The 15,332-nt window shown below is 41.4% G+C and overlaps 1 protein-coding gene across 1 annotated transcript in view; it reads right to left on the bottom strand.

Annotated features, from left to right (window-relative positions):
- The window catches only part of VAT1L (vesicle amine transport 1 like), a 90,359-nt gene extending 75,276 nt beyond the window's left edge, over nt 1-15,083 (bottom strand). The window contains exons 1-2 of the mRNA XM_084644506.1: nt 14,539-15,083; nt 4,342-4,471 (exon numbers count right to left, since the gene is read on the bottom strand). Of these exons, the coding sequence (XP_084500632.1) occupies nt 4,342-4,471; nt 14,539-14,762 (354 nt within the window). The 5' untranslated portion in view covers nt 14,763-15,083. The remainder of the gene's footprint in view (nt 1-4,341; nt 4,472-14,538) is intronic.
- Between the last annotated feature and the right edge of the window lie 249 nt (nt 15,084-15,332).

Raw genomic sequence — 15,332 nt, 5'->3', positions numbered from 1 at the left:
AAATCAATCAGCTCCTGTCCACAGGAATTAAAGGAGCAATGCAATCTTCTTTTTTCCTGCAACTGAAGACCCAATTATGATAGAAAAAAATATATATAAGGTGTTTTTCACTTGTGTGTGTGTATATATCTGTATGTATGTATGTATGTGTGTATATATATACACACACACACACACACACACACACACTCTAGTGAAAAATGCCTTCTATCAAATACAAAATGGAGATAAGATAAATTTGAAGATGGAGTGAGATTATATTAGCCACATTAAGTGCTTCTTGGGCATTGGGCTGAAGTGCAGGCACATCAGTTTCATACATTTATTTAGTGGCTTTGATTGCAGTTTCAGATTCTGAGAATTCAGACAGCAATTCCCCATAGATAGCCAAGAATAATAATATGCAGATCTGAAAATGCAAGGCAAATTCTCCTCACTTGCATGGGTGTAGGAAAACTTCAAGAAGACTACACCGGGGTAAGTGAGAACAGAAATTGGTCCAATAGGACAACTCATGTGACTAAGGTGAGGAAAGTTTTGCCCCTCTGCATTTAGTTCTCCTTTGCTGTCATGCTTACAAAAGAAAACTTGATGATGATTAGGCAGCTGGTGTGCTGAGACAGCTGCCTGAGAAACCCTTTTTATAGTACAAAAGCATTTTGGCCTCTCAAGATGTTTTCATCTCTTTGGCCTTGGGATACTGTAAGGTTAGTTAAAATTTAAAGTGCTGGGGACAGTTCTGAAAGGTTTATATCTTGTCGGATGAAGTCGGCGAACACAACCGTCATTCCAATTTCACTGAAATTCCTCCTCCTTTCGAAATGGTCCTTCATATTAACAATGTGTCACCAGCAACAGTTCTGCTGTTTCTCTTCCACTGCTCTAAAGGTGCCTACTTTTTAAACATACAACTTCTGCATAAGATTAGTTGGCACAAGACTTTAGCACTTTACAGTATACACTCGATTACAAAAAAAAAATAGTTACAGAACTGAAGGGGTAGAGCACCGAGGTCCCTCCTGCCAGTTACTGAAGATGCTTTTACTGTATTTTATAGCATTTAACCAGCACGTCACTTCAGCTCTCTGCAAATGAGCACCGCCACCGGAATTAAGAGCTTCTTAAACGGTAAAGGCCCAATCCTGTTTCCTGTGAAGTCAATAGGAATTTAGCTATTGATTTCAGTGGGAAGTAGGAACAGGCCTTTCAACTGCTGTGCTAAATGACGGGTTTTTTTCAACGTAGAGAACATTTTTAGAAACCTTTATCAATGAGGGTTTCCATTAGAAGCCTGGATTTGTCATATCCTCAGGCAATGAAGAGACCCATTAAATTCCAGTTTGGCTATGCCAGAGATGAAAGGCTGAGTTCAGTTGCCGACTAATGATCATGGGCCGAATCCTGGACACATTAATCCTGCACAGCATGGAGTCCCAATGACTTCACTGGCGTTGCATAGAAATGGAGTCCACTTATGGGGAGTGGTGTACAAGATTTGGGCTTTAACTTTTGGCCTTTTTGACCCTGCACACAGGGATGCCAGGTTGTAAAATATGTCTAAAAATTACAAAGACTTGTTTTAATTAGAGGATGGTTCTACCAGATTGAGCATGATTTACCCTGTTCATATCATGCCCTTGATCATGACTTTTAAAGGAGACCCAGTATAATCAGTCAGGCATAATGGTATTCAAGCAAACAGTCATATCCTATAGCTGTCTGATTTCCATTTCAAAAGGATTAGAGAAGTTTAGACCAAAAAATGCAGACAAAAATCTAATCCAAAGCAGAATCTCATCATACTAGTTCTATACACTGGATTATTTTTCCTCAGCTTTATACAGAGTCTAACTCTTTTTTTTTTTTTTTTAAAAACGCCATTAAGAATGCTAGATCTGCACATCTGAAAGCACACGTTTCAAACGATGAAATCATTGTTTAAAGGAAAAAGGTAGTTGAAAAGCTGTGATTCCTTGAAGGAAAAAATAGTTCTAAGTAATACTAGCCTCATTCCTAATGAGACCCTATTAGAAACCAAATGGACCATGGTCTGTCATGTGACTGAGCACTGTTCACAAAGCTGGTGTGGAAGAACAATAATGCTGCCTAATACAGCTCTCTTTATGCAATGTCTACTTAAAAGAGAAAAAAATACAAGGATCAAAAAAGGGGGCGGGACTATTTCATTACATTGACAAAACATGTTGCTGAGATAAGAACGATAAAATCATTGACACATGCCCAGCAGCCCTACTTCAGGAGATTCATACCTCCATGTTGCATTGGTTCAGCAGGATTTTCACGTAAATCAAGAAAATACTGTGGGAAATTAAAACAGAAGGTTTCAGCTAAGAGAGGTGTTTAACATAAATGATGGAAAACAGAGTGGGATGCCGTACATTTTACACATAATACAATGCTTTAAAATACCTGGTGCCAGCTATGGGATGAGATCAGATGAGATCCCTGTTATTTGTCATTTAACAGTGTACAACTAGGGGTGAAATTCACCCTTCCCTGCATGAAGGGTGAGTAAATTATTATTAGTCTTACTGCAGTGCTTAGAGGCTCAAAGCAGAACGAGGGCTCCGTTATTTTAGTCATTGTATAAGCACAGCATAAGAGAGACAGTCCCTGAATTTACAATCTAATTTAAGTCAAGACCCAACAACTGAGACTAAGCAACAGCGGGAATGTACAGGGGAGGGCAGAGGAGGGTAACAGTGATAGGAAATATAGTTACGCAGATGGACTATGCGTAAAATTAGCAGATTTCTAGTCCAATTATTTTGACTCTTTTAACGTATAAATAAAAAGGGAATATAAATTATCTCAGCCATGTCTGCTGGCTTCCTGCCTCGTCATTACCAGTTGGCAGCATATCATAAGCATCCTGGCAGAAGTGAGTCTTTAAGAGGAATTTGGAGGAGGTGGCAGTAGTAGCTTTATGGATTAGTTCCGGCGGGGCATTTTCATGCATAAGGGGCAGTAAGGAAGGAAGCACAAACTTATCTGTAGGAGGAACAGACGTGTGAGTAATGGAGGCTGTCACCACTGGCAGAGTAGGAGGCAGCAGGGCAGTATGATTACATGGGTAGGTAATGAAAGAATGGCCAAACTGTGAAGATTGCTCTGCCCACTGCCTCCACAACGCTATTATATCCCAGAAGGTCCCACATGAGACCACCAGGCACATCAATGAATTTCACCCCTGAGAATTGATATGCAGTGTGTCTTATTGTTTTCTATAACAGGAATTACAGCTCAGTAAGAATGCAGTCTCATTTATAGCATTCGTTACACTCGGTGCCAAGCTCAGAATCAGAAAAATCTTGAAGGCCTGTGATCATGTTATTAACTAACTTTGGCGAGCTGGACCAAGGGGAAAACTAAAATGCAAGCTTCTGGAATGCAACAATGATAATTAACAACAGTTCACACTCGTATAAGGTTTTTCAGCTTCAAGGTGCTGGGCAAACATTGAAGTCAGTTTGCTTTGCAATAGAGCTTTCAGAACAGGAAACCAGAGGATACATTAAAACTTATTTCGACTTCTGCATGTTAAAAGGATACTTGCCCCGAAGTGCCAATCTGGGCAGATCTTTAAGCACAATATAGCAGCCTAAAATCTTTTTAAAAGGAATTTCTAGAAATGGGATAAACTGATTAAAAATAAAAAGACTCTCGATGCACTAAAAAGCAAGAAGTAATAGAATTTTTCCCCAGTAAGGAAGAATCCAGTGAGACATTGTTGAACAGAATGTATACATGAGGGTTTGGATAAGCTGGGGAACTTTTTCCATGAATTTAAATGTCGCTCTTGGGAATTTGATCTCATTATGATTAAATTAGTTCTTCACTAATCAAGGTTCAGATAAGTGTGGTTTTATCTTAGCTTACTAGACAAGAAAATTGTTCTTGTAGGAAGTGTCTGCTGCTAGTTAATGGCCCAGTTCTGTCCCTTCACTCCCTAGTTATTGGATAGTTTCTTACCCTGCATTGTCAATGGGGCTACCTGCAGAGTAAGGGCTTGTCTATGCTGTGAGTTAGTGTGTGGGAACCCAGGGTATAAATCTATGTTTCACACAGGAATACGGCAAAGCCCACTGTAGAACTTCTGGTGCACTGTAGGAGGGTCCACAAGCCCAATCAGTGTGCAGCAGATTAGTGCACTGTAGAATCCTGCCCTGGCTTGTTGATCACTGACTCACTGGGTAGTTAAACTTTCAGATACTACTCAAAGGGAGCAAGGGTGGCAGAATCTGGCCTTAAATCCTTTCTTCTCCAGTCCTAGTCAAATGCTGGGTCCTTGATCACACTACGAGATAAAGGAAATGTTACCTCAAATCCTGCCACACTGTCCCCCAGAGCTTCTATGATCCCAGAGCACTCAAATCCAGGAACGAGCGGTGTCTTGGGAGGATTGTCGATATTCCCCTGCCGCACCATCAGATCAATGAAGTTTAAACCACTGTAAACACAAGAAAAAAACAAAATCAAAACACTAACATGGGGCTAGGAGAGGGAGAAACTCAGCCAGGACAATGAAAGATGCTGAAGGCTTCCATTGTTTTTAATGCTGCATTGTTCTCCTGCACCTGGGTGGGCAGGTGTGGAGCAGGTGGGCAGAGGGAATTCACATCTTCTCTCATGGAACAACTTGGCTCTAAGTCAGCTGTCTTGGAGGTAGGGCTACTAGATCTGTGATTACACTGAGCTCCTATGCTTAGAGGTTGCACTGGAGTCATAACTACTATTTCAGACCAGAGATCACTACCACCTGGATCAGAGTCAGATCAGTAAGCTAACAATGAAAGGATCCTTCTCTTTACTAACCCCCTGAGATACCTCATGACCCTATACAAGACATTTTGAATTCTTGTGAAATGTGCATAGATCTTTCAGTATTAAAAATATGTAGCTCTGTGAAAAGCAGACTACTTCTGTAAATGAGGATGGTTAGGCTATTCAAGGTACATAAAGCACGTGCAGGGTTGGCCTGGTTAGGTCTCAGCATTACTGTTGTACATCTGTGTGTGAACCAAGGGACATGTCTACCTAAACATTTACTGTGGGGCATGCTGGAGGGTAAATCTATATCACGTCAACATGCCGCACCTTAACTGTCCATATGGATCCTGCTGATGAGCACTAAAAGTTCCCTAGTATGCATTGATAAACTGAGGTTTATTTCAGAGAAAGGACAATGCAGTGATTGGAGATATTCTTTAGGGACTTCAAAAATGCAAACAGTGAAGTGATATTTGTTAGGAGTTTGTATATAATCCACTGTTACATGCTATAGATATTTTGGGCCAGATGCAACCCTGGTGTAACTGCACTTAAATTACTGGTGTTACACCAGGGAGGAATCTGCTGTTATCTCAGCAAGGAACAAAATAGTTAGTGAGAATTTATTAAACATCAAATGGGATGTTATCATCAATAAACTACTATAGATGCTCTTGCACCTTATCATTTTTAAACAGTCTTTGCAAAAAGATTGATTTAGGTCTTTGAAATCTTATGTAGGTGGCTGCTCAAAAGAATCATTGATGACCTTTCCTTGTATGCTCACTTTTGTGAAAATCATGAGGCCTCCTTACCTTGTCTTTGTGTCTCATCTCATTTTATTAAAATAAAATACCTTAAAAAAAAAACAGGGGAGAAAAAGTATTTTGTTTACCCAGTGCCCCATTGTATAGATTCCAGACCCATCAAACACCATGCACACATTTTGAAGACTCCTTACATTCATAAACTAGCTAGAATATACTACAGCCCCAGTCTATTGTTTCAGAGCACAGCCCCGTAATTACTGCCAGCCAGAAGAGATGTATACTGAGGCCCTGTATTCTGCAAAGCTATGCACATGAGTCATCTCTCACACACACATAAAACCATTGACTGGTCACATACAAAGTCACTCATGCGTAAGTGTTTGCAAGATCAGGGTTTTCATCTGGGTACTAACAAAGACATGGACAAACCTGATAAACTTAAAACAGGATAAAGACAAAGTGACACCATGAAACCAAGACAATTCATGGTGAGATCTAGGTCACTGGAAACTTCAGTGGAAATTCCACCTAACGTAAACATTGCAGGCAATTGTGGATAAAATTTTAAAAGTGCTCTCAACCCACCTTTGATTCGTGCATGAGAAAGATTATGGGCCACTTTTGGAAAATACGACTTTGAAAACCAAAGTTGCAGAATTAACATGTGTGTCTCCTGACTGACAAAATCATAGGGATGTCATTTTCATGACATTTCAATGGGAAGTTTTTTTTATCCCAACTGTGCCCATCTCCTCTCCTGGACCCCCATGGGAAGCATTATTATAACCTTTCTACAGAAGGGTTAATGAAGCTAATCAGCTTGCTCAAGGTTACATATGAAACCCACAGCAGAACATGGAACTGAATGTTGGTCCTACGATCCCCTAAGCCAGTACCCAAACCACTGGGCCATCTGTCCTCCCTGAAGACCCAGGGGAAAGATAAAAAGACACTTGTACACAGTGACTGCACTAAGCCTACAGTGAGAATGGTTAGCAGGGGTACAGCACATTGCAGGTTCAAGACTTGAAAATGATTGTGGAAAGGCTGCATCTGATCAGAAAACTATCAAGGCAATTCATATTCTGTAATGTTATGTATAGGGTAGGAAAATTCTGAATGATAAAGAGCTTTTGGGACTAATTAAGAGAAAGACACTCACAAGGATCACCATTTTAAAAACAATTTACACACCTGGAAGGCAACATTTCTCACAAATGTTGACTTCATTGGGGATCATTGTCTAGAGCTTTCAACAATTTGAGTTCTTTACAAAAGTTATTTAATTAACCTTTCTTATGTTCTCCCATTAAGTAACTGGGGGTGGAGTTGTAATGTAAGAGCAAGCCGAGGAATTGGGGTTGTGACATTAGAGCAGGCAGGGGGCACACAGACAGACCTGGCTATGACTGTGGCTATTTGAGAAAGACATATGATTTTATGTACATATCATCACACCTCAATGCACCAACCCGTATGCACCTACTCATTCTGATGGAATTACTTGGCAGACATATTTTTTGAATGGGCATGTTTTCAATTATGAACCTGACTACATAACTCTAGCAAACCAATTCCTTGCCTTTTGTCTTTATCCCCAGGAAACAGCAGCAGCATTAATACAAAAGTTCATATCTATTAAAATTAACTGGTTACTAGAACAGGACTGGGAAGGAACACAAAGGTGTAGAGTTTAAAAAAAAATTAAGGCTATCAATCACAGTTAACTCGAGTGATTAATGCAAAACAAATTAACTAGATTAAAAATATTTGTGATTTATTGTTTAACAATACAATTAAAACTGAAATTATACAATACCGACTTAAATTTATTATCAGTATTTTGGTATGTTTTTCTACATCTTCAAAAATATTTGAGTTACAACAGAGAATACAAAGTATACAGTGCTCACTTTATATTATTTTGTATTACAAATATTTGCACTGTAAAGAAACAAAAGAAATATATTTTTCAATTCACCTCATAGAAGTACTGTAGTGCAATTTCTTTATCATGAAAATGCACCTTACAAATGTAGAATTTGTATTTTTTTACATAACTGCACTCAAAAACAAAACAATGTAAAACTTTAGACCCTACAAGTCCACTTAGTCCTACTTCTTGTTCAGCCAATTGCAGAGACAAACAAGTTTGTTTACATTTACAGGAGATAATGCTGCCCGCTTATTTACCATGTCACCTGAAAGTGAGAACAGGCATTCACACAGCACTGTTGTAGCTGGCATTGCAAGCTATTTATGTGCCAGATGTGCTAAACATTCATATACCCCTTCGTGCTTCGACTTGTAGGTCTTTTTTAAAAATCTTTTCTATAGTGCAAACATTTGTAATAAAAAAATAATAGAAAATGAGCACCGTACACTTTGTATTCTGTGTTGTAACTGAAATCAATATATTTGAAAATGTAGAACATCCAAAAATATTTAAATTGGTATTCTATTATTGTTTAACAGAACAGTTAATGACAACTATTATTTTTAATTGTTTGACAGCCCTAAAATAATTGTGGTATTGGGGTATATAATGACAGATTTTGAATTTAATTTAATTAATAGCTGAGCAATCAAGTTTGATTTTGGCCCTGATATTTAAATACTTCAGTCACACACTATCTGGCTTCTTTCCCCCCATCACATTTTTATTCTCCTGTATATGACTTGTTCATGTATATTTTTGAATGTTCTTGGTACTGTGTCAGGAGAAGTACTTTGGCTTATCTGTCATTTATCAAAAAGGGCATGTATAATATATGTTCAAATAGTGGCATCTGGGCAAAGTTTCATTTCTCTGACTCATTCCTGGCCTGATTTGAAATTCCATTTTCTATTTCCATTTCATAAGGCCACATGTACAATCCTCATCAACATCAATGAGGTAACTCAGAGAAGAACAGGGCTCGATGAGACAAGCAAACTCATTTTTAATCTTTAAATAAGCTTAAGATAAATTTGAATGTGAGAATCCAGAGGTAAATTGCTAGTCTATTAATTATCTGTGCAACATTAGGGCTCATGGAATCCCTCATCAAAATTCCTTATGCCTGCTCTAATTTGAAAGGGACAGGTTGGCTTCATTGTCTGGCACAAGAGAACAGCCTCCTCAGTCTTTTCTCTACAAACCTCTGATATTTGAAAGCAGTGGCCTCCATTTTATTAGACGTGGATGCTTTTGCTGTAATTTGGACAGTGGCTAAAGGGCATTCTAAGAATAATCACACAAATATATAATCACTTTCCCTCTATGAACAATGGGATACTAATACTGTTCTATATTACTACTTGTATGACAATCCCTGCTTATGATATATGTAGGAAGGAGAGGTGGTCTTGCATAGGGGGTCAGCGGAGGTGTTGCTTTAGAGCTACGAAGTTCAGATCCAACCATCCTCAAAGGTTGGGGAATGCAGAAAACTGTTTTTTTAGCATTTAGGAGCTGACCATAGGGTGAAATCTCTTTGGTTAAAAACCTCAGGTAAAAGGAATATTAGCATAATTGTAGAGGATATTACAGGAGATTGAAGACACTTCAAGTCTGCAGGGACAATTCATTATGGGCAATTTCAATTTCCCCAGTGAACTACCTGAATGGCACACTGGGGACATGGTTTGAAGATGAACTATTGATAAATAAGTGATTGCTTTACAGAATAGCTTGTTTTGGTGTCCTGATGGAAGGACAGGATTCCTGACTTTGGCTTAAGAAAGATACAGTAGTTAATTGAGGCGGACTGTAGGTAATGCAGTGGGAAAGTGATCGGCGCATAGTTCAGTTCTGTTCTAACTGTAGTTTTCATTTTAAGTAAAAGTTTGGATGCAATTGGAATCTGAGGAGGAAGGCATAGAATGACTCAGGTAACTAATCCCCAAGGATAGAGCATTCAGGCAAGGGTTCTGCTGGACCAGCCTGTGAAATAGCAGTGATATTAACAAGAATGTCAAATAAGCTGAACTTCATGGGCTAAATCACCCCCTTCTTGATTGTTCCATCATTGGGCATGGGTTTGCCCACCACTGAGTCAGTGATGTATCTGAATTCCGAACCCAGGGCCACTGCAACTACTCTGAGGTTCCACCTTCATCTACTATATGGGAGTGTGGCATTTGTTGGCTCCCTAACATGGGGAGTTTTGTGTCTGTATTACTTTTCCCTGATAATCTCTGCAGGTCTGGGGGTGGAGACATAATTTGTTTTCTTTACCCTTCCCCATCCAGTGCAGGGCTGCCCACTCCAGGTCTCTGAATCGCCCAGTCCCTGGACCCTATCTAAACACAATGCCAATGCTGCAGAGTGCCCTCTATGTCCCAAGTTGGGCTGGTACTATCTTATGGATCTGATTTTCTTGCTTTCTCTGGTGTAACTCGGGATTAACCCCATTGAAGTCATTGGGTTTATATCAGTGCAAGTAAGGAGACAGAGAGGCCCTGTGGTCCAGATCCTCAAAGATATGTAGGTTCCTAACTTACACTGAAATCAGTTGACATTAGTAGCCTAAATACCTTTGAGGACCTGGACCCATATTCCTCCTCCCTTTGCCTGCATTATCTAAAACAGTGGTGGGCAACCTCCGGCCCGTCAGGTTACGCTGGCAAGCCGCGAGACAGCATTTACATTGACTGTCCACAGGCTTGGATGCCCACAGATCCCAGTGGCTGTGGTTCGCTATTCCGGGCCAATGGGAGCTGCGGGAAGCAGCATAGGCAGCCGGAACGTACTGGCTGCCACTTCCCACAGCTCCCATTGGCCGGGAACAGTGAGCCGTGGCCACTGGGAGCTGCGGGCAGCCATGCCTGTGGACGGTCAATGTAAACACTCTCTCGCGGCCCACCAACAGACTACCCTGATGGGCCGCGTACGCAGGTTGCCCACCACTGATCTAAAATGACTCCGGAATGCTCAACTTCTTTTTTTAAGAGGAGAGCTCATACTTTCCTCTTATTTAGAGAAACACATGAAATATGAATAAGACTAATCTTTAAAGGTACATTTGACACCATGTGCTACTCTGTTAAACATGGGGTTTCTTTTACTTGCTTCTAATTTAGGAGACAGCTCTGTTCTTCCACAAATGCCAAGGCGGCAAAAAGGGTCACCTCTGCCTCCCATCTACGCATATGCATCATGAGGAGTAGCAGTAACAGCTACCATGTCAAGATGAAAAATAAATAAAGGGAGGCAATTATAGGAGATCATTACCCATCTTCTGCTCACTGCTGTATTTGGAGTAGGTTTGTTCTAGCTGTTTATCTGATCTTGAAAACAGTGTGAACTCAGGCATTTTGTTAAACCCAGACAAAATAAACAAGTAAATATAGCCGTGCCAAGCTGCTCCATCATTACCAATCAAGAAATAATTATAGGGAATATGCAAAAGCTGTGATTCAGCTTGGGCTCTGACTATTGCTCCATCTCTTAGTCACTGAATGAGGCTAACGTATGACTCATCACAAATGAAAGAAACTTTCAGGCAAATCATTGATATTTCAGGACTTCAAAGAAAAAAGTTATTCATCTGGTTTCGAGCTAATAGCAACTCTACAGTGGGTCCCAAGTTTCTCCTATTTATAGTACTCTGAAACAGGAAGGTAAAATTTAACTGTTTTGATTGCTGCAACGAGTATGTACAGACTGTACAGGTACCTGTGCCTTTTCTTGTGTTTTCTAACTAGTATTTAGCAAAAGCTGTATGGTTGGTTTGATTCTCCCTCCCTTCCCCACAAATCTCATCTATAAAATCCCTTTTGCTTGAGGCAGCTATCTTTACATTGACATCATGAAATGTATTACTCAGAGTAGGCAATGCTAGAGAAGTTTCAGAGTAAAAAGAAAAGGAGTACTTGTGGCACCTTAGAGACTAACCAATTTATTTGAGCATGAGCTTTCGTGAGCTACAGCTCACTTCATCGGATGCATGCCGTGGAAACTGCAGCAGACTTTATTTATACACAGAGAATATGAAAAAATACCTCCTCCCACCCCACTGTCTTGCTGGTAATAGCTTATCTAAAGTGATCATCAGGTGGGCCATTTCCAGCACAAATCCAGGTTTTCTCACCCTCCACCCCCCCACACAAATTCACTCTCCTGCTGGTGATAGCCCATCCAAAGTGACAACTCTTTACACAATGTGCATGATAATAAAGTTGGGCCATTTCCAAGTTCATCCTAGATGCATGCTGCATCTTATATTAGAAAGAGCTTGCTACACTGGCCACAACAGGCATTTTCATCATTTCCTCAACCAATCTCCCAACCAAACCCATGCAGCCAGCACCATTTCTACTCCCTGTTCTCTCTTTACCAGCTACAAACACAAGGGTCAATGACCTAATCCCTTCCCACTAATTGCTCAAAACAAGCTTTGGCCACTTGATCTCACTCCCTCTACCCGCTTCCAGCTGGGAACAGACATTGGCTATGGTAGGCTACATGGCCTTTTACCAATCTGCACGTTCCTCCACCTTGAGCTGTGCTACAGCTTCAAAAATATATAGCATAATAAGTGATCCAAGCGTAACTACAAAGTAGTCATTTAGTTGAGTGGTTCCACTGATACAAAAACAATGGGTGTACACCTCCAACAGTTTATTAACAGTAACAAAGCCCCTGGAGCCTATTGAAAAGATAAGTATTATTTTACAGTGAAGTATTCACTACACAGGTAACTACTTTTATTTGTAACACCTAGAGGTCTGCAGTCTTGATGAAGAGGAAATTCATGTGCCGACATGGAAGTAAGTCCCGTCAATCACTTATGCATTTTAAAAGGAACACAGACACACACCTCATTCAAAATGACAAATGTTAACTTTTAAATATTTAATGATTGAAAAAAGCCAGTGAAAAGACATTACAGCTCTGATCAATATAAACCACCAAGCAAGTTTCACTATATTCAATATATAGTCAACATGGACTTGTTGTCATTTATTTCCCATAGTGCCCGTAATCTGCAAGACACTTTAAAAAAAAAAAAAAAAAAGAAAAAGAAAAGGGAGGCAAAATCTCCTCCTGCATCTATATTAATCATTCAGGTTGCTGGATAGCTGACCATAATTCACTGATGCAAGTGAGGGGGAAAATAAACTCTCATCAGTAACAGACCAGCTGATTCACAAAATTATAATATGGAAAAGCTAGTGTCTGTCTGACTGAGGTCTACAGTCAGTGTGTCTGTTTTGCAAACCTATCAGAACACAGAGGGTTCAGTGATACCCTTTGGATACACTAATAAAACAAAGTCATTACCATAAACCAGTGTCACTTTCAGTGTCGATTGTTTCTAAAATAAACAGCTCAGCCATCACCTTCACATTTATTTTCCACAAATGCCAGAGCATTTAGATAGCAGCAGATTACCACTGTGTGATTACAGTGCTCTACTCCTCTGACTGCATGCACAGAGGACCTAATTCCCAATGACATCTGGTTTTCTGCATAACAAAGGCCAAAGAATTTTTCGCAGACTAGAAGATCATAGTGGTCCCTTCTGGCCTGAAAAATCTGTGACTGCAAAGGAAGTTCTGTGCACAGACATATTCTAGGTTTTGGCCTCTATTAATTATAAATATGAGACTTAAGAACAGAAAAATCCAGTTTAGATTGTCTGAAAGACTGTTCTTAACAGGAAGGTTTGGACCAAACATTTCTAGATCCTGACTGGTCACTAACCACCCACCAATTCCTCACAAGAACTTTGGGGCTGGTGCAGAGTTGTCTTGATCTGCTGCCAGTGCTTAAAGAGAAGTTTGAAAAAAAAAATGACAATGATTGTGTCTAGTGAGGGAAAATAATGGCAAGTAGCAAAAGGAAAGGTCATGCTGATCAGCAGTATAGCAACCAATCAGAGGCACACCAACATTTCTCAGATAAAAAAAAACAACCCCCCAAACGTAGCTGGCCAAATATCTCTAATTCTTCCAATCAGCTCTGAGAAACTCAAACATTAAAAGCAATATTATTCTCTTTTTTGGCATTAGAAGTGAAACAACAACCGCTTGCACCACAAACACCCATGGCTTTGCCTTTATCCTTGGCTTGTCTAGAGAAAATATATTTTGATACAAACTGTTCTCAGTATAGATTTGCTCTCTGGAGCTGTCAAATGAAAATAAAATGTAAGCTGCTGAAGTTAGAGCGAGATATGGGAAAGATGACCTGCAATGGGAGAGAGAAAAAATGCCAAAGCAGCTCAGAAGTGGGGTTGAGAGAAAATGGTGAATGAGGGAAGTTAATGAAATAATTAACCACCTTTTGACTTCAAATGGGGGAGAGACAAATCAAACAACCCCAGAGAGCTCCAATCTGCAATTTCTGACAAAGGGAAACTTAGGACAGCCTGCAAAATAGTAACACCTGAAGCTAAACTTTACAGATAAAGGGTCAGCACAAAAATCTGCTACACTAAACACTGCAAAGTCACAGGCCTGGGGGAGGGGTAACCAATTTAATAGCAAGCACCCTGGTGGATTACCATTTGCTGCCTGTCTTCTCTAACAGGAACTCAAAGGAGCAGAAAAAGGAGTGCTTCAAAATGCAGAAATCACTACCCAGAAACATACACAGACATGCATGTCAAGTTACAAGATGCTCTACTCCTAGAGGCTCCCTGAGACTGTCAGACCCAAGGGGAGGGAGAGGGATTGAGAATAAAAGTGGCTTTCAAGAACATATGGAAATGCCCATTGAACCCTGTTCCTGGGCAAGAGGGCTGTGTGGTTATTTACCTCTCTTTCCTCTTTGACCCCAGCCCCTTTCCCTTCCCCATGCATTGCAAGGAGAGCCTTCCCCCTCTCCTGCCTTCCTGAAACTGACACGGGCCCACACCCGCCCCAGACACAAGTGCAACCATCACGATCACAAGATGCTGCCGCGGGGGGATAGGGAGTGGGGGGTGCAGCTGCTGCCTACGGAGGGCGGGGAGGGATGGGGGAGAGGCAGAGAGAGGCGATACTGGACCAGGCTTTGACTCGGATTTTGAGCTCCCCTTCCTGAGGCTCCGGCATGACTTTCTTGGACACCCTGATCTTGTTGAGCCCCCCGAAGCCAGACAGCAGCACGGCTCGCATCTCCTTGGTGTCCCCTGCCCGCAGGCTGCCGCTGCCCTCGGCAGCTTCCTTGCCTCCCTCTTTCTCGATCATCTGCTCCGTCTCGTCCGCTTTCTCCGCGCCTTCCTTGGCCATGGCGGCGGGCTGCAAAGCTGCGGCGGCGGAGGGGGCTGCGCTCAGCCTTTGCCTCCTGTTGAATGTGGGTGATGCTGGGATGTGCAATGGCTGCAGCTGGTTGAACGGGGGCTCTGGTCCTTCCAGCCCTACCGCAATGCACAGAGTAGCTGCGCAGCACGAACCACCAGCCCCGCAGGTAGCCCCCGTGAGTGCCTATCCCAGTTAAATCTATGACGACGAGTTGATCTGGCGCCAGGTACCCGCGTACCTAGACAGCTCCCGGGCTGCAATAGTTTGACGTAGGCAGAAGGGGTTGGCGGGGGGCGGCAGGGAGATTGTTTGTCCGGAGATTCTCTGCCCATTAGTAGGTGACCTCAGCCCAGGATATATGGGTTTACTGCGCATTTCTCAGACAGCCTGACAGCGGGCTATGTAGGGCTGGATGTGGGTAGGTGTGAGTCAGCTATCCCTCCCTACTGACCTGCCCAGAGAGCGCTAGGAGAGGGGCAGGGGCAGGGGCAGTATTCCCATAGGATTCCTCCCCTCAGATCATACTGAAATGAGAGTTGGGGGGAGAGATTATCCTGC

The sequence above is a fragment of the Lepidochelys olivacea genome (assembly GCF_965140295.1).
Source record: "Lepidochelys olivacea isolate rLepOli2 genome assembly, chromosome: 12".
NCBI classification, from domain to species: domain Eukaryota; kingdom Metazoa; phylum Chordata; order Testudines; family Cheloniidae; genus Lepidochelys; species Lepidochelys olivacea.
The sequence above is the reverse complement of the archived record's forward strand: the minus strand, read 5'-3'. Positions and strand labels throughout refer to the sequence as shown.